The sequence below is a fragment of the Gossypium arboreum genome, chromosome 13, assembly GCF_025698485.1.
Source record: "Gossypium arboreum isolate Shixiya-1 chromosome 13, ASM2569848v2, whole genome shotgun sequence".
NCBI lineage: Eukaryota > Viridiplantae > Streptophyta > Magnoliopsida > Malvales > Malvaceae > Gossypium > Gossypium arboreum.
This window is the reverse complement of record NC_069082.1, coordinates 113003945-113022722: the sequence shown is the minus strand read 5'-3', so window position 1 is coordinate 113022722 and position 18778 is coordinate 113003945. Positions and strand designations below refer to the sequence as shown.

Here is an 18778-nt window from a genome sequence, read left to right as displayed (position 1 = left end):
GTACTAGGAACAAATTTTACTTATAACAAAATAAATATAAATATTTATCTAAGTAATATTTTAAAATAAATTATTTTGAAATAATAATCCAAATTGTAAACAAAACAAGCAACAACCATGTTTTTTCTTTATGTTGAATAAATTAATTAATACCTAAATATAAATAAAAGAAAATTGTTAATTTTATCCTAACAATTTTTTTGTACTTTCCATTTATATGGAAAGCAATACCAAGCAAATGAAGTAAACTATTTTTCCTGAGAATCACATTTCAACCAATTAAATTTCTTAGAAGTAATAATTTTCATTCTTTCAAATGTCCTCTAAATATCAAGTTCTATAATCTAAACCCATTAAACAGTAAAATTTATGAAAATTAAAACAAGTTAGAGAAAATCTAATTACAAAATATTAATCCAACCAAAATAATATAAAACTATGTTATTCTTTACACATATATGTGAAAACAAATTAAAACAAAAATAAGAATAAAAAACACTAAATATAAATCCAACCAAAATAATATAAAACAATGTTGTTCTTTGCTTTTGGTTGCAGATTTGGCTAAGTGTTTATTGAAGAAAATTTCTGATTTTGAAGTTTTAATTTGATGTTTTAAGAGAAACTTGATTATGAGGTTTTGAATGGTTTGGAGTGATGATGGTGATAAAGTAGATTTGTGTGGCCTAAAAGATGGTGGCGAAATAAATTTCATGAAAAAAACCCTAAAAGAATAAGATAAACTAAAAACTAGTATATGCATCATTTCCAATTTGTATGTTTTGTTTAGCCCTCTATTCAGAAGAACTAGGATTTCAACATTTTTTTTATTCTTTAGTTGAATTTTATTTAAATTAAGATGGTAAAGATATATTTTTTATTTAATTCTTTAGCTTTTTTACTAAAATTAGAAGGGCAAAGTTAAACAAAATTACATTTAGATTTTTAGATTTTCATACTTATTTTGATTTTGTTATTTTTATATATTTTAAATGGTGATATATATCCTTATAAAGTCATCATTGGCACATCGCATAATCTCATAGTGCCACATGTTAACTTACATAAATACTAAAATAATTATCGGAAAAACATTCAAATAATAATTTGGAAAAAAGAAAATCCTTATAAGTATAAACCATGAAAACCTGCTAGATTTAAAAGTTGAATATATATTTAAGTTTAATATATATATATATATAAATAAAAGTGAAACAATTTATTATTAAAAGTAAGAAATCATATTTTGTTATTTTTATTTATATTTATATATATACAATATTATTTATTTCATTATATAAATACCTTCAAAGACAAATATGAAAACATTATTGTTTTGAACCAGAACATAAAACATGTAATATAAAAAATCTAAATATTATAATATTAGTAAGAGAAAACTATAAAATAATTATTTTTATTTATCTTAAATTATATTTTAGTAACTTATTTTCAAATTATTATGTTTTAATTACTTGTATCAAAATATAATTTTAAATAAATAAAAGTAACTATTTTAACTTTTACCCTAATAGTAATATTAAGAAAAAAGCCATTACTAAATATATATTCCCAAAGGAAAAGAATCCGACATGTCATGGGAAGAAGACGTAAGATACAGTCGGTTACGCAAGTATTACAGCGTAAGACAAAAGTAAAGAGGCGAACAGAGAGCAGATCTCAAACCATTTCATTCATGTCTTAACATCCCAAATAATATGGATCGATTACTTAAAGCTGCAAGAGCTTCCGGTTCTCTCAACTTATCCAATCGATCTCTCAGGTCCCTTTATTTCTTTCCTTTCTTCATTTCCAATTCACTGCTACATTTCAATTCATTCTTTCTTTTATCTCTTTTTTTTTTTACAGAGATGTTCCAGAAGAGATCTACAGAAGCTTGGATGCTGTTGGGGAGGGTGAAAAATGGTGGGAGGTAATTTAATTTAAATTTATTGTTACATTTTCCATTTAATTTAATTTCAAACTTCCTTTTTTAAGTTTAATTTGATTTCCTTTTATTATTATTATTATTATTATTATTATTATTATTATTATTATTATTATTATTATTATTATTACTACTACTATAAGGCTGTGGAGCTACAAAAGCTAATTTTGGCTCATAACAATATCGAGTCATTGAAGGAAGAAGTGAGGAATTTACCTTTATTGACTGTGTTGAATGTTAGTCACAATAAGCTTACAGATCTTCCGGATGCAATCGGACAGTGAGTTGTTTGTTACTTTCTTTATGGATTTTTCTAGTTATGCTTCAAAATTTTCATCTTATGATCTTATTCTTTCTACTATCTTTATAGGCTTTCTATGCTGAAGTTGTTGGATGTGTCTTTTAACTCTATAGTGACCATACCAGAGGAGATTGGCTCGGCAACTTCTTTGGTCAAGTAAGCTCCTCTGCACCTCTCCCACATCTTTCAAATAAAGAAAAGCTGGCTTACTTTCTTTGTCGTTGTGGTGCTATTAATTTTTTGATGCTAATGGCATTTTTGCATTTGTATAGTTGTGCTATTCATTCATTATATTTTGATGATCATATGCATATTTTCAACATAGAAAATGGAATGATTCTCTTGCTTAATTTCTATGGTCATTTTATATGCTGTTTCCTTATGCTTGAGGATCAGTTTGTGGTTTCTTTTTTAATGAAGAAAAGAATCAGAACCTTAGTTTACCGTCTTATTGGATTACCCTTTTGTGACTTCCAGGTTTGATTGTTCAAGCAATCATATTAAGGAACTTCCATCCTCACTTGGAAAATGCTCAGATTTATCAGATCTAAAGGTTTTGTATTTTCTCTTTATCTATCACCGTCGTTATTATTATTTATCTTGTTAATGCCCTTCAAGAATATGCTTTCCGGATTTGACTTCTGCCACTTTTTGCTTCACCTATAGAAACACCTTGATCTTTGAACACAGTTACTGCCCCCAACAATAATGTTTAAGTTCTGTTACAAAGCCACAAGTAGTTTTGGTGTATGCTCTCTGCATTTCCTTGGATATAATATCTTCTTGTTAAATTTATCATTGTTGGTTAGTTTCAATCTCAAACGTGCGCGTCATTTGTATATTAAAGCCATATCCCCAACTTCTGTTATGAATGGATGCTAGAGTTATTTTCAAAGAAGGTTTTCTTGCTCTTTTAAATTGTCCTTTCCAACCATTTTCATGTTGTAAAGTGTAAATATATTTACCTTTGCTTATTTGGTTTTCATTTGACAATTAGGTTCTGGAGGTCGGCTAACCTGATAACTAAGAAATCCAGTTTATGATGTGCTAAAATCTTCTTGTCATAAAACTACGAGTTTCATCTTGTTTTATTTAATATTATATATGATCCATAAAAGACTTTTTTTTTTCTTTCTCGTTCTGGCAGGTATCGAATAATTTGATAACAAGCTTGCCTGAAGATCTTACAAACTGTTTGAAATTGACAAAACTAGATGTGGAGGTATTTAAAGACAATTATTTTGTACAATGTGACTGCATTGGATAGTCTTGTTGGAAGTTGCTGTTGTAATTCTTTTTTCTTTTTTCTTTTTTTGATTATGGGGTTGCTGTTGTAATTAATCATCATTAATGATGTATTTCAGAGCCTAATTTATGCATTATGTTCTAATTGTGTCAGGGGAACAAGTTGACAGCTTTATCTGAGAATTTGTTTGCATCATGTACAATGCTTACAGAACTCAATGCATGTAATATTTCATTGTGATATGACTTTTCTAGGTTATATCAGTTATGTTTAAATCTCCAATTGTAAAAGAAATTTTGACATCCCTGCAGCAAAGAACTTGCTAAGTGGTATACCAGAGAACATTGGATGCCTTACGCGTCTCATCCGTCTTGATCTTCACCAGAACAGTGAGTGAAATACAGAGTTATGCTAGAAATCATCCTTTTCTACTGCATGATAAGTCATACCGGTACTGTATGATGCAGGAATTTCATCAATCCCACCATCAATATCGGGTTGCTCTTCTCTAGCAGAATTCTATATGGGGTCATATTCTTGTCCACTGGTTACAAAAGATGTTTAATTAGTTACCTGAAAGTTTTGTACTTTTTCGTATTCATCTGGTATTTGCCACCTCAAATTTTCAGGAATAATGCACTGTCAATTTTAACCGAGGAATTAGGTGCCCTTTCTCGTTTAGGGACATTGGATCTTCACTCAAACCAGGTACCTATTTCAATCTTTTTTGCCAACTCATTGTATTTGAGCTCACCATAGGTTATACTGCTGGATTAGTGACCTGATTCTGTGACAGTTATGGTTTAATAGGAAAACTGTAATGAGTTGAATGTACATGAAAATGGTCTATTTTTAGCAAAACTTGATTTATTCTCAGTATATGGCTTTACATAGTTGACTCTAGTTCGCACCATCTATTACAAGTAGTACACATGAAATGTCATTCAAATATTGCAAAATGAATTCAATTAAATTCCATCCTACTGTTGTGCATGATTAGATGTCCACCACAATATTAATCCTTGCCAAAACTAAATATTATACCAACAATTTAGCATCACACGGCTGTCATGGCTGTCTTTTGTTTTAAACAACTTTACATCTGCTTTTTAGTTGACCAACCATCAAGCCAGTATCTGGTTTATGCTTCATTCTGATTTCTTAGCTGTGTTGAATGCATTTTTAGGATGTCTGCATCAGATGTAACTGTAATAAGGCTAGTAGTTTCTTTGAGCCATGAGTATTTTTGGGTCTTGTGACACATTTGTTAGTGTAATATATTTTCTGAGAAAATGTAATGTGTGCATGTGGTCATTTGATTTATACAGTTACTTCATCTTGTTTTTTTTCCATGTTCGTGTTTATCTTCTTTGGTCCTGGAAATAGTCTGAATCTTACTAAAATGGAACTGCATACTGAATACTTCAAATGCATGCAGTTGAAGGAATATCCGGTTGGAACATGCAAGTTATCTCTATCAGTTCTGGATCTTTCTAATAATTCGTTGACTGGATTGCCCGCTGAGCTTGGTAAGCTTTGCAAACTTTGGATCATTAGTTATTCACTTCTGATGCATCTTTAATTGGAATGTGTAGCAGCACATGATGCTCTTAGGATGCAGCAAAAGCATCAGTTTTGGCTGACTATATATATATATATATTCATTTCCCGCTCACATTCGGTGGAAAAAACAATATAAACATGTTTTGACTCTTCGATATTCATGATGAACATATTTTACTCGGATCTAATATGTTGTTCTGTCTAGGCAAGATGACTACATTACGAAAAATTTTGCTCAGTGGCAACCCTTTGCGAACTCTAAGGAGGTCTGAGGCATTGAGGGAATTATTTGTTCATAAAGTTCAGTGCTCTTCTTAGTCATGTTTTATCAGCTGATATATATATATATATATTTTGCCCCTGCAGTTCACTGGTTTCAGGACCTACACCAGCTTTATTGAGATATCTTAGAAGCCGACTTTCCGAGGCTGAAGGTACATTCATTTCAACATGCATTCTACATTGTAGTCTATAGCTGTTATCTGGTATCTCACTTACTTCCTCCTTGCTTCCGGTGGAGGCTTTTGACCAAATTTCAAATTCCAATGATTTTTGGTTCTGTACCATTTCTTATTCCTAGGAATCATAATGAAGCTTTTCTTGCAGATTCAGGAGCTCAAACCCCTGCCAAAGAGGAAGTAGTCACCATGGCAGCTCGATTGTCCCTCACTTCAAAGGTATCTCCTTTACTATATCAACTTAAAGATTCATTTCGAGATTTCAGTCTGATCTTCTATTGGAGTATATTGTGTATTTTGTGTTTGATCCTATTATTCTGGATGGTGAATCTAATAGGTTAGTTTGACTAATTGTTACTTCTGCCCCTCTTTTGAGGACATTGGCTCATACTTTTTCATTGTAACATGGTTTGCATTACAAGATGTATGAATCCAGAAAAATAGACCATCATATAAATTGTGAATTTGAATTACTGCTTAATCGAAGTTTGTTTTTTGAAATATCAAATTCATATAAGCTCTAACCTTATATAAGTTTCATGTATTGTCCGAGTTATTTTCAACAATAATATCCTGATTCACTCTTGAAGTTCTTGGTATGCGATTTAGCAACTAACATTTCTTGTTCATCTACTTTCAGGAACTTTCGCTGGAAGGCATGGGCTTAAGCGTTGTCCCATCTGAGGCATGGGAATCAGGTGAAATCATAAAACTCAATCTTTCCAAAAATTCTATCCAAGAACTGCCAGTTGAACTCTCCTCATGTTCATCCCTTCAGGTATTTGCTCTTTAGTTATATTTTCTTCTAGAAGTATAGACATTGATCATGATAAAGTAAAATGATATGTGTATCAATGTTTCCGAATTGAGATAAAAGACATATATTGTTGCTTGAATTTTCCGTTGGTTTGCTTAGAGATCAATTCTATAGGCATGACGATTATAGCTCATTGTTGATGTATTATGGATGATCTTTTGCTGGAGTTTTAAACCGATGACAGATTGGCTTGGGTGTGAAGCAGATTGGTCCTACTTACTTAAATTGTTATTAACTGGTGTTTAAATGTGCAGACTTTGGTTTTATCTAGTAACAATATTAAGGACTGGCCGGTTGCAATTTTGAAGTCACTTCCCAATCTTTCTTGTTTGAAGTTGGATAGTAATCCACTAAGACAGGTGACCAGGATATATTTTTTTCCACCTTCATTATAGTTCTTAACTGTTGGAAGTGCAATGCATGCTTGTACCCACACGGAATAGTTGAAATCATGATTGCCTCCTAGATATATAGCAAATAAAATATGCCTTGTTCGTGCTGGATACTATTTTTTGTCAGAAATGTCTCGTCAATGTAAAGGTGGCTCATGCAACAGATGATTGGATTGGTAGTCATGGGAATTTCTCTCCAAGAACGTCTAAATAAGCACTTAATCTGAGATTGATCATGCAGCAAGATATTTAAACAACAGCAATAGGTTGCATATTTCAATTCCTTTATGCTAGGCTAGATTTGTTATATGATATATTTTCACTGCAATAGGACATACTATGCTGATGTCAACAGTTGTTTCTTTATCATAACACATGCATGTTTCTCTTTTAACCTGTTTAAGCTGAACTATTTCTTATCTACTTGGTCATAGATTCCATCTGATGGATTCCAAGCAATCTCTATGATCCAAATACTAGATATAAGTGGTAATGCCACTTCATTACCTGAGAATCCAGCATTTTCCAACTTACCACACTTGAAGGAGCTTTATTTGAGGTTAGTTCGCTGAAACTAATGAGATATGTCTGCATGCAAAAGTACAAACATATGCACAATTATCTGTGTTTATGTTCTTTTATGCAACATTTTCTGTTTATCTTACTTCTGTGTTGACTTGACAGACGAATGCAGCTACGAGAAGTCCCATCAGAAATAATGAGCTTATGCCAGCTGCAAATCCTAGGCTTGAGTCAAAATTCCCTTCAATCAATCCCGGAGGTAAAATGTTCTGTTACTATAGCTGTCATCTATTGCAAGTCATTAATATTTGGTGTAAACCGACTTAGTAACAATTTATGAACATCCACTATATAGTTGTTATAGCCACTTGTTTTCTCCATTGATCACATGCGAATGTTCTTATAGTAATGTGAAGTTGAAATTTTTCGGAAACTTGATTTACTTTACCTTCATCCCTAGTGTGTAGTGGCTTGTTGTATAAATCCTAAGGTTTTTGCTACGGTTCTCATATAATCACGGTTTTTAAATATCGACCTGTGTTTCAATATCGGATTGACCTAACATGGGAGGTGTTGAACTAAGACACGTACCATATGTTTGTGTTCTTGGTTCTTATTATTTGCCTGCATCATATATTCTTTTCCCTCGGTTCTTTGACAGCTTGACTATCCTTTAGTCTTTATCCCTTTTTGTTGCTTCTTGTGCAGGGATTTAAGAACCTTACTTCTCTCACTGAGCTAGACTTGTCTGACAATAACATTTCCACACTTCCTCCAGAACTGGTCCGTATTAGACTAATCCCTTTACCTTTTCTTTTTCTTTTTTATTATTATTTATTTATTTATTTATTTATTTTGGTTTTTTTGGCTTTCTTTTATTGCAGCCCTTATTCAGATTATATAATTACGTCGTTTTTAATAATTGTTTTTTTGGGCAGGGTCTGCTTGAACCAAGTCTCCAGGTTTTGAGACTTGATGGTAATCCATTGAGAAGGTATACTGCATTTGAGCTATGGTTCATTCCAAAACTTAAAAATCTGTGAATGAAAAAAGTATTAAAGTTTTATAAACCCGAACTTAGTTCAGGGTCATTTTTTTTCCTGATAAAACATGTTTTCTGTTTTGGTTCTAGCCATTATCTGTTCCTTTTCTTCTTTTTCTCAGCATAAGGAGGCCAATTTTAGACAGGGGAACCAAAGCTGTTCTGAAATATTTGAAAGACAAACTTCCGGAGCAATAAGGATAGCATGCAACTCTGTCGTTAATGTTTGTTTGAAAGCTTGATCTCAAGTGATGAAGCTGTTGAGTTTCTTGATTTAAGCTGAGACGGGGAGAATGTAATATAAGTACAAAGTTAGCGGTCGTAAGCTCCTTTTCTGTTGTATTTGATTCATCATGGCTGTGGATGTTATGGATACTATTACAGTAAAATGCAGTACACATTGGTCGCAGTGAGAGCCTCAACCCTTAAAACACGAACGTACTGGAGCCTCATGCTTTGTATGTTTTAACCCTATCCCCTTTTATTGGCTTGGAGAGTGTTTGAAACATACATTATACACGAGACTCTTCTCATTTGCTTGGCTTGCAGTAACCCCACCTTTCTTGGTGTTCGTATGTTTGGCGTATTTCCGTTTTTGCTACCATTTTTACTGCTGTTTCTCTAGCAAAGTGTGATGATTTCTTTGGAAAGCATTCTTGCTGCCGAAGCAATCTTTCTGTAACTCGATATTTGAATTCAGATGGTATAATATATGAATATTTTTTCCCTATTATTACTTTTCAAACAAGAGAATGCTAACACTATTGGTTATTGGATATAAGGAATATTCCCAGGATATCCTGCCTTTTCTTATTCCGGTTCCGAAATTTTGGCTTTTGGTTTATGGGTTTTAGTGGCCGGTTCAGATTTTTTTCTTGTCCGGACCAGGCAACTTCTCATACTTATTCCTACCAGGGGTATCCTATTGTAGGGATATTTCGGGTCAGTATTATTCCAAGGATATCCCGCTAATAGTATATTCCACTCTATGAATATCCCGGTTCGGGTTTCTAGTTTCGGTTTTCACACCATTACCAAAAGAAGTTATATTCTACTAGTATTGAGATATAAATGTAAGTAACAATGTAAGACATGTAAAGTACTAATTTTACATTTGATTGGATTATTGTATTTTCTAGATATTTTAGTTTTTGGTTAGTTATAAAATTAATGTAATTTTTAATCATTTATTTCATTTGTTTGTATCAAAGAGAACTTTTTCGTTTATTTTGAAGATGTCCTTTTTTTACTTTGAGTTTTTAATTGCATGTTTAAATTTGCACAAACTATTTTTTATTTTATGTCTAACTATTTTAGAACATGTGCTAAATATGTTATTTTTGCTCATATTATTATACTAGTAACCAAACGTATCACAACTAGCACAAATGATATAAATTAACAAATGAAAAACAAATTTAAGATTGTTATTTTATGGTTTTTATTAATATTGATCATAATAATCGTATTAATTACGTTCATGATTTAAATAGTTTCTATATTAGGCCTAAATGGTAGATTTAATTCTTGTAATTTAATTTGATTCATTTGTCTTTATTTTTATAGTTTTGAAATTTCAATAATTTTACTATTAGTATTGTACTATATGGAAGTTGTGGAACTAACCTGTAAGACGAAGCTAATAGAGGCCGGCAAGGGCCTTGGTCAAATGGAAAAATATCATTAGTAGCCCCTCTCAGTCTTAATTATTCATTTTAAGTCCTTTAATCATTCAAATAATTGAAATTTTTGATCCCTCCTAGAAATTAATTATATAATCTAAGTCCTTTTCAAAATAAAATGTTTAGCTTCGACCCCTCAAATGTTTAGAAATTTATCTTTACCCCCAAATAAAATTTTTGGCTATCCCTGTTAGTCTTTTTTCAATTTGATCATTTTTAGTCTTTATAGTTTTCAAATTTTGAAATTTCAATCTTAATTCAAATGATAGTAGTTAAATTCATGGACTAAAATACCAAACCTTTTGTGAATATTATATCAAAATAGCAAAGATGATATGATTTTACACATGATAATATATTTGTTGCAAAAATTTTGAAAATATTAAAATTTAACTCAATAAATTGAACAGTTCAGTCACGGTCACAATTGAAATTTTAAAATTTGAAAAGTATAAGAAATAAAAATATAACAAAATCAGACAAAATCTACAACTTAATAGCAGAATTTGACAACAATTTAAATTCATGCAAAGCGTATCATTTTCAACTTGAATGATGAAAACATCAAAAATGGCTTAAAATTTTGGCAACTTATTACTTTTGCATTGCACAAATTCCATATTCACTTACATTCTACAAAAGAAGAAATTTTAATAACAGCAAGCACACTATCCAAATCCAAGCTCTACACTCAATCAATTAGTTCAGACCCTGGGCTATATAAGTAAAGATTCAAGTGGCAACCATCTCATCTCATGCCTCCAAATTTTTAGGCCAACCCCACAAGTTTCTCACTGAGCTCCCATATTTTGCGTGCTTTCTCCTCATCACTGGCTTCAGGAGACAACTGGTTCTCGAATGAAGCCGAATTCTGGTTCCAGCTCCAGTATACACCCGATTTTGTCAAACTCGGATCGCTTACAACCTTCGTAGAAGCAATGATAGTGTTAATGGAAAAGACATAAAACAGAACTCAATACACAAGTTTTATACCTGAGCTAGTCTTTTCCCAGCTTCGTGTTCGGAGACAAAGCCCTTGGTGATGTACTTCTGGAATGGAGGGAAGAGGAGTCGGAACAACGGAATGTGCTCCCGGAACAAGTCTGTCGTAGCTATGCAACCCGGGTAAAGGGAAGCGAATGTGATGCCGCTTTCCTCATGGAACCGCCTGTGGAACTCTTGCATCGTGAGCATATTGCAGACTTTGCTATCCTTGTATGCCTTGGCACCATCAAATTCCCCACCATCAATCATGGTTGAGCTATTAAGCCCATTTAGTCCCCCTGCAAGTCCCCTTAGATCCCCAAGGTTGGCCTTGGGAGGTACGTTTCCGGCCAAGGTATTCGTGTTTCCTTGATACAAGTCCCAAGTTAGTACATCAATATCACAATCTTCTATAATATGATCATTTTAAATGCATTGGTAGTGATGTACCTGTAATCGAACCAACGATAATGAGACGCTTTGAAGGATAATCAGATTGCTTCAGGTCATCAAGCAACAACCGGGAAAGAAGAAAGTGACCAAGATGGTTAGTTCCCACACTAAGCTCAAATCCTTCAGCCGTGAAAGAGGGTTCCTTGGCAGTTGGCTGGTAAACAGCAGCATTGCAAACAAGCACATCAAGAGGCCTCCCCGATCGCTTGTAACCGTCGACGAATTGGCGGACGCTGTCCAATGAGGCGAGATCTAAGTTCAAGATGGTGTAGTTTTGTTTAGACATGCCAGCAGACTTTGCAGCTCTTTCAGCCTTGAGAAAGTCCCTGCAAGCCATGATAATATGCCATTTCCCAGTTTCAGCCAAGGCCTTAGCAGTGGCTAAACCCAATCCGGAGGAGGCACCGGTGATGATAACACTACCCTTTCTTAGAGTTTTCTTGCCATCCACCGCAGATCTGCTGATTGCTGGAGTTGCAGTAGCTGTAGTTTCGGCTCTCACAGCTCCATTTCTTGGGTTGAATTCCCTCTACAATGGAAAAAAAAAAGTAGAAACAACAATGTTTGTCCTAGTTAAACAACAAGAAGAGCAAATACAAACCTTGTTAAATCATAATTTCCTTTTAATATGACTGAAACATATAACTTCAATATTTTGTTCTTATACGATTGAGCAACATGAAAAATAACTAGATATAAATGAAACCTTGCATCTTAATGCAGAAGAACTGAAATCAGCTTTGGCATGGTCAGAAAGTGAGACCCCAAAGAAAGTTGAATCCTTGAAAGATGGACTTGATTTTCCCTGCAAAAAAAAACCACCATTAAAAACAGAAAAAAGAAACGCAGAACCATTTCATCAGTAAAAAGCTAAAAGGAAAACCTCTTTGGGTAGGATGAAAGTAGCTGGAACCAAAGCAGCAGTCTGCAAAGCCATTACCAACTTTGAAATGGGTTATTTAAGACACTTAAATGAGCTGTGTCTATGGTGGGCTTAGAAAAACAGCTTTCTAGTGTTGCATATATAAGGTGGGAGGGAAAGGACCCTTTAAAAAATAAAAAGAGAAGTCAATGGAAGGATAAGATAAATTAGAAGGCAATGTATCTGCCATACCAATTCGCCAATGAGACTTTGAGTTTTGGATTTCCTACATTTGGTTTTCCCTAGTATGGGGGATATTTTGGTCCTGTCCCCCTATGGGTGAGGATTGAAAGAGACAGGGAGTGGTCTCTCGAGTGGGGGTACAGTGGTGATGTGGAATTTCTTTTTTAATTTATTCCTATTATTTTTTTGACAAATTATTAATTCATATTACATAAATGATTAGGTTTGATTTGAATTGGAATTTTGCTCAAGCCTTGGTTCTTGTCTTATCAACCAAACTAACGCATTCCTGAACCAAATTCCATGGGTATATTTGTTTCCAATATAATTATTTCTTTTTATAAATTCAAGAATAAATTATTCTTACACAGTAATTTCCTTTTCTTTATATAAAACTTACATTTAATCATATATAATATTATTATATTAATAATCATTTTTTATTTTTAAAATACTAAAATTTTAATATTATTATTAAATTTATAATACTCAACATACCTATTTAATTATTTATATTAAATAATATAAGATAATTTTTATTATTGATAATTTATTATTATTAAATAAATTATTGTAACACTGAAATTTTTATTTTTATGAATATTTTAACAATAACCATATATTATAATTTATAAATATTTAATAATTAATAGTTGATAGTATAAAATATAAGTATTCTAATTATACAAATATGGAAATATAAATTATGCTTAGTTTCATTTCTCTTTCAACTCTAATGTGATACCATTCACTTATATATTTAAATTAATTTTTATATTATTTCAAAATTATTTTATTATAAAATAAATTACGATTGTTAAAAAATACTACTACAATATTTTAAAGAAATACACTTATATTATATTTATTTCACTAAAACCAACTTCCAGAAAATGATTGTAAAAAATAATTGTCAAAAAAAAAAAAGCGCAAAGTCATTCTAACACCCAAAGAGAAAAAAAAAGGGTTTTAACTCAACAACCGCAGCCTAAATGTCGACCAATTCTTGTTTCATTAGTCTTAGCAAATACGAAAATAAGAAGAAGAGCTTAAAGCTCTCTAAACCACCAAAGTGTTGTTCAAGAACATTGGATTTGACTAATGAAGAATATGTAGTAAAAGAATTTCATTTTCAATTCAATAGGCTTTCCACCTCTAATCTTAAAACTCTACAATTTCCGACACCGGAAATCTAAATTCAGGGTGTAGTTCTCTTTTTCTTTTCTTTTTTTTTTTCGAACAAATCTATATTTTCCTCGATGCTCAAATGCAGTGGCTTTCCAATTCCCCTACATTCAGGAGCGTAGGCACAAACAAAGAAATGAAACTGGCTAAATATTACAAATCTCAACCAATATCTCACTGTACACAAAGGTGGGGAGAAATGGATTGCATTGACATATTATCAACTCATTTCCCTTCACCCTTGAGGTGTTCCCTCCCTACCCAATTAAATTCGAAATGGCAATCCAAAATTTTGGAAAGTTCTAATCTCACCACGCAGGCCGGCAGTTACAATCACCATACCGCAGGCTGTGTCTTGGTTAACCCCAGACAAGTCCACACTTGTCTTGGGGCTGCTCCAGGTCCGTGTTACCTGAACAAGTTTTTCCTCTGGCCATGTAGCTGAAATTCTGTCAAAGAAGTAGCTATTGGTTGCGCTAGAAATGGTTCCGTGAAGAGGGCTGTTGGTGTACCCAGATGCCGATAATAAACCCTCATTTCCGCTATACTCTTCAACAGGTGCGGGAGGATGATTGGCAGTTGAAACTTCATCGATATTGTCATCCAATTGTATATCTCTTAGTCCCCATGTGCCTGGCCAGGGGATGGCAACTGATACATCTTTACAGTGAAAATGTTCATAAGATTGTGTCACGGTGACTCCTTTATTTCTGCTAGGCCTCGATCCAGCTTCGTGTTTCCACACATAAACATAAGAGTCCTCACTAGCACAGACAACATATTTTCCATTTGCCGTAACAGAAGCTGAGATTTGACTGTTTGTGTTCCGAAATCCTGTCCAATAGTCAACAACTTCAGTGGAATCAAGCGTAATTCCAGAGTCACATGCAGATATTTATACCATATAAGAATTACCTTTAAACTTGTGAATTAGATCAGAACTATCAACAACACGAATTCGTGAATCTGCAGAGGTGACAAGTACTTCCGATGAACTTCCGGGTGCAAACTGTTTGAGAAAGTAACCAATAGGGGGAAGTATAAAGTGAAAACATGGTGGCAAGAAATATGGCAAACAGACAGAATTTCAAGCAGCAAGGGCACAGGATTACCTGGAAACCTGTAATTTTCTTTTGATGAGACTTCTTCCTTTTATTCTGCAAATTGATTTGACTTTTCGGTTGTAACTCGTTCTCTGAAAACATATGCATAAATGCAAGCGTTTAAGAAACTTCTATCACAAGTCAACTATAAACTAAAGAACGACTATGCAGACCAGAGAGGGAATTCATAAACGTGTACCAGAAGTATTGTATAAATGGCAGCTTCCTTTGTATGAGCCAACCAGTGCACCCTTCAAAACATTTAAAACCTTCATAAGCTATAAAGACTTACTCATAAATCATGTAGAATGAAGTTGTAATTGACCATTCCCAACCTGGCCATCAGGCGTATAACAAGCAGCAGTGACCATTTCATGCAGATCATTCCAATCAACAACTTTACGGTCAGGAATGCTCCATATGCGAACTTTAGCATCTAAGGATCCACTAATGAAGTATTTATCATCAACTGGATTAAACTGGATGCAAGTTACTGTGTCAAGGCAGATCCACAAGAATAAAGCGTGATTAGTAATATATAAGCCAATTTCAAGTGATGAGAAAAAATTAACAATACTTTTCTTCTATGCTGGATCTTTGAATTACCATTTCCATCAAATGTACACCAAGCAAACCTAACTTCAGTGAACTATATGCACATTCTAAGCCACAAAATTACATTCAAGTTTTAGCTACTCAAGAATCTTTTACGTTTTTCTAACTTGGTACAAAGCTTGGTATTAAAACTATGGAGAACATAAATAAATCTCAAATTATTCACTTATAAGTATTGTAACTATTTATTTTTAAAACAAACTACAATTTAGTGATGTTCTTAAACAGGGCCAGTATGAAGTTAAACTCCTAAGCAAAAAAGGACATGAAACTCACAATTTACTTACCATAATCACTGTGTGAAAATATGCTCAAACAGGTCTTGCTAGTCAAGTCCCAAAGCCTAACTGTTTTGTCCATTGAAGATGAGAGCAATTGCTGAAAAGAGAAAATAGAAAAATCTTACCAGAATATCCTGCAGCAATTAATTGGTTCATGATTCTAAAAGAGGCTATGCAGTGATCCAGAGAAAAGAATTCATTGAAAAGGTCAAACAACGACCTCTTGAAAAGCTTGCTACAAACATAAAGGAATACATAGAGGCATGACCAATTGTTTACATGACTCCTGAATTGTTAAAGATTTGAAGGGCTTTCAGGCATTCAATTACAGTTACATCCCATTAACATTCAGGACTGGTTTATAAAAACTTGTGGTCGTAAAACCAAAACCATTTCTAATCATTTAACTCTCTATTAATTATTAACGACATGCAGACTCAAAAGTGGTCCTAAAATTATCTCAGAACTTCCACAAGGTATACAGTATCACCAGGAACCTTAACCAGAAGCGATGACAAGGAAAAAAGGCATCACAGAAACATCGAAGACAATAACCAAGACCAAGACACGGGTTAAAACAATCTCCACTAAAAAGATCAAGCCTCTTGCAAGATAAGTCACTATCTGACCAAATAGATAGCCGATCTAAGCTAACCATGTGAAAGTAAAGTTTTCATTACTATTCATGTTGTCTGTGGCAAAACACATATTGAACTTGTTAGATCATTTACTTCCTGTGCCAAAATATAGCTTGCTAAAATTAAGTATGTTTTACTTGATAGTCTAACACTTTGCAAAAAAGTTGCTCTACTTCATTTCTGTCCTGTGACATAATAATGCATGCAGATTATTTAGCAGCACAGAATATACGATAAATGCTCGGTACATCAGACTGAATAGACAACTACAACCACCATGGGGAAATTATTAGAAGACTTCTAAAGTCTAAACAAAGAAACACTAAATAAACTTCTTCCCATTAACATTACTTATTGAAAACCTGAAAAGCAAACCAATCACACTACATTCATGCATATGTTTCTACTAACCTGAGACTTGGACCATGAGAGGTCGAGAACATCATCCAAATGTCCTTGAAAAGAACAAACAGGTTTATCTGAAAGTGCAAAAACAGTCTCTGGCACCACAATGTTGTCTAGGCTCAACGATTTCCGGCTTATTGATGACCTTCCTCTTCTCCTCTTATCAGGAGGGTAATCAGTACTCGGCGATGATAGAATCGGTTCGGGAGATCCATTAGCCACAAGCAAAAGGTTGAAATTCCCGTCTTCAGGCTTTTCCATTAACAACTCCCCTTTCCTATCCGATTCAACTACCTTCCATATATGAATTACACAATCCTCACCTGCACTAGCAAGGTATTTGCCATCTAAACTGAATTTTATACTCCAAATAGACCCTGTATGCGCTTGTATCTCTTGACTCTTGTAAAGAGCAGTGAGCTCTTTACATGATTTCCCATACTGTTTTACCCTCACTCTCTCCGGCCCATGAAACGAAACATCCTGGCTATCATCAGTGGCGGAACTCGATCTCCTCCCACCCTTCTCCGATGATGTATCCCTCTCGTCACTGCTTCGCCTTTCCTTATTACCCTTCACGCTATTTGCAACGCTCTTTATACTCTTGAACCAACTCCCTTTCTTCTTCGACTTTGAAACACCAACACCCCCACCACTGACAATCAAATCAGCATTATCTTTATTACCCTCTTCTACATTCTGTCTTCTCATTAACTCTTGAACGATCGGAGAATGGCCAACGCAAACCTCGAACTCCTCCATTGTCAACTGTCTCCCTGTCCCAACTTCCTTCAACTTGTTCCACATCCCATCTTCTCTAATCTCATTCACCACAAACTCTTCCCCATTATCAAGGTTCTTAATGGTACACACTTGTTCACTGCAATCCATCTCATCGTCCACCACAACAGCCTCCCCATCACCAAATGATTTAAAGCTAAGTTCCCCATTCAAACTCTTGCTAATACGCTCCTTGGGTGGCTTAGATCCATTACTTCCGCAGCGTCTTAAGTTAGCAGCCGCCGCATTACTTTGATCACATTCACTGATGTTATTATTATTATTTACAGTACATAAACCCACAGAAAGAATGGAAGAAGATGAATTGGAACGAAGAGACAAAGGCGAAGAAGGAACAGCAGCAGCACTACAATCACCATCCGATTTCGATCGTACAATTCCAGAAGAACTGGATTCCTTTTCTCTTCCACGATCTTGATCTTCCAACTCTTCTTTTACCAACCTATTCGATGAAACTGATCTTCTTCCCAACTCACCTCCACCACCACCACTACCCATTTCCCGTCCGTCGCCGACCTCCGTTTCTGACCCGGGTCTTATCCGGGAAAGACCCGGGTGGCGGCTCAGCCCCATGTCGCGGAGCAGACGGGTTCGTCTTTCCGAAACGGAGGAGGGTTCAGAGATCCAGATGTCGAACTGGGAAACAACCTTGGGGAATTTAGGGACGGGAAATGGGTGGTGGGCATTATTAGAAGGGGCAATTGGGTCAGAATCCGAGTCAGAAGAAGGAGAAGCAGAGTTGGAACAAGAACAAGAATTAGAAGAAGCAATGCGGTCAAGGGAATCGTAGAAGTACTCTTCTTCTGCTTCTTGGTTTACTTCAACTACTTGAGTCCAATCGTGGTCGTTTAACTTGCTGCAGTTGCTACGAATTGGGTTCTTGCTCATGCTTTCTTTATGAGCATTCCCATTTCAATTTCAAACATACAATCATTAGAAAAAACAACTCTGGGTTTAGGTTGGATCAAAGGAATGCAAGGGAAAACAGTTTTTGGAGGGAAAGAAAAAGAGAGAGAAAATCAGATCCAAAGGCAAAGGAAGGAGGGAAAAAGGAGAGATAGGTTTGGGGGAAAAGAGGGAAGCAAAGCAAAGGTTGGGTTTGTGTGGGAGAATAGAAATGAAGGGGAGACTGACTTGAGTTTTTGTTGGTTTTTTGGTTTTTGGGGTTTGGGTAATTGAAAGCTGAAAGGTGAAAGGTGGACCGGAGGATCTAACCCCCCCCCCCCCCCCCCACCGC

At 34.4% G+C, this 18778-nt stretch overlaps 3 protein-coding genes across 5 annotated transcripts; 1 reads left to right on the top strand and 2 right to left on the bottom strand.

Moving 5' to 3' along the window:
* The first annotated feature begins 1564 nt into the window (after positions 1-1564).
* LOC108464403 (plant intracellular Ras-group-related LRR protein 6) lies at positions 1565-9070 on the top strand. 3 transcript variants are annotated; one of them, XM_017764693.2, is made up of 21 exons: positions 1565-1783; positions 1870-1933; positions 2146-2228; positions 2319-2405; positions 2727-2802; positions 3397-3471; positions 3649-3718; positions 3807-3884; positions 3963-4023; positions 4125-4203; positions 4934-5024; positions 5264-5324; positions 5425-5492; positions 5665-5735; positions 6157-6294; positions 6588-6692; positions 7160-7284; positions 7410-7506; positions 7956-8030; positions 8186-8241; positions 8412-9070. In XM_017764693.2, the coding sequence occupies exons 1-21, from the start codon at positions 1719-1721 to the stop codon at positions 8485-8487; spliced, it is 1701 nt and encodes a 566-aa protein (XP_017620182.1). In that variant the 5' UTR covers positions 1565-1718; the 3' UTR covers positions 8488-9070. The 3 variants fall into 3 exon arrangements, with proteins under 3 accessions (XP_017620182.1, XP_017620181.1, XP_052880210.1); XM_017764692.2 differs by having other exon boundaries at positions 2092-2228; XM_053024250.1 differs by lacking the exons at positions 1565-1783; positions 1870-1933 and having other exon boundaries at positions 2094-2228; positions 2363-2405.
* Positions 9071-10552: 1482 nt separating this feature from the next.
* On the bottom strand, positions 10553-12537 carry LOC108461585 (protochlorophyllide reductase, chloroplastic-like). Its single transcript, XM_017761472.2, has 5 exons — positions 12292-12537; positions 12115-12213; positions 11406-11937; positions 10965-11323; positions 10553-10896 (listed from the first exon to the last, which is right to left on the bottom strand). The coding sequence occupies exons 1-5, from the start codon at positions 12343-12345 to the stop codon at positions 10741-10743; spliced, it is 1200 nt and encodes a 399-aa protein (XP_017616961.1). The 5' UTR covers positions 12346-12537; the 3' UTR covers positions 10553-10740.
* A 1069-nt stretch (positions 12538-13606) lies between these two features.
* Positions 13607-18778, bottom strand: LOC108464613 (uncharacterized). Its single transcript, XM_017764977.2, has 7 exons — positions 16747-18778; positions 15704-15794; positions 15137-15294; positions 15001-15052; positions 14811-14893; positions 14614-14707; positions 13607-14532 (listed from the first exon to the last, which is right to left on the bottom strand). The coding sequence occupies exons 1-7, from the start codon at positions 18427-18429 to the stop codon at positions 13964-13966; spliced, it is 2730 nt and encodes a 909-aa protein (XP_017620466.1). The 5' UTR covers positions 18430-18778; the 3' UTR covers positions 13607-13963.

Bases quoted from the DNA above. Each gene is read 5' to 3' on its own strand.
- LOC108464403 (XM_017764692.2), top strand. From the start codon at position 1,719: ATGGATCGATTACTTAAAGCTGCAAGAGCTTCCGGTTCTCTCAACTTA. The intron at 2,229-2,318 runs GTGAGTTGTTTG...CTATCTTTATAG, and splicing joins CTTCCGGATGCAATCGGACA to GCTTTCTATGCTGAAGTTGT. The intron at 8,031-8,185 runs GTCCGTATTAGA...TTTTTTGGGCAG, and splicing joins CCACACTTCCTCCAGAACTG to GGTCTGCTTGAACCAAGTCT.
- LOC108461585 (XM_017761472.2), bottom strand. From the start codon at position 12,345: ATGGCTTTGCAGACTGCTGCTTTGGTTCCAGCTACTTTCATCCTACCC. The intron at 12,214-12,291 runs GTTTTCCTTTTA...TTTTTTTTGCAG, and splicing joins CTTTCATCCTACCCAAAGAG to GGAAAATCAAGTCCATCTTT. The intron at 11,324-11,405 runs GTACATCACTAC...ACTTGTATCAAG, and splicing joins TATCGTTGGTTCGATTACAG to GAAACACGAATACCTTGGCC.
- LOC108464613 (XM_017764977.2), bottom strand. From the start codon at position 18,429: ATGAGCAAGAACCCAATTCGTAGCAACTGCAGCAAGTTAAACGACCAC. The intron at 15,295-15,703 runs GTAAGTAAATTG...GCCTTGACACAG, and splicing joins ATTTTCACACAGTGATTATG to TAACTTGCATCCAGTTTAAT. The intron at 14,894-15,000 runs GTACACGTTTAT...ATATGTTTTCAG, and splicing joins CCATTTATACAATACTTCTG to AGAACGAGTTACAACCGAAA.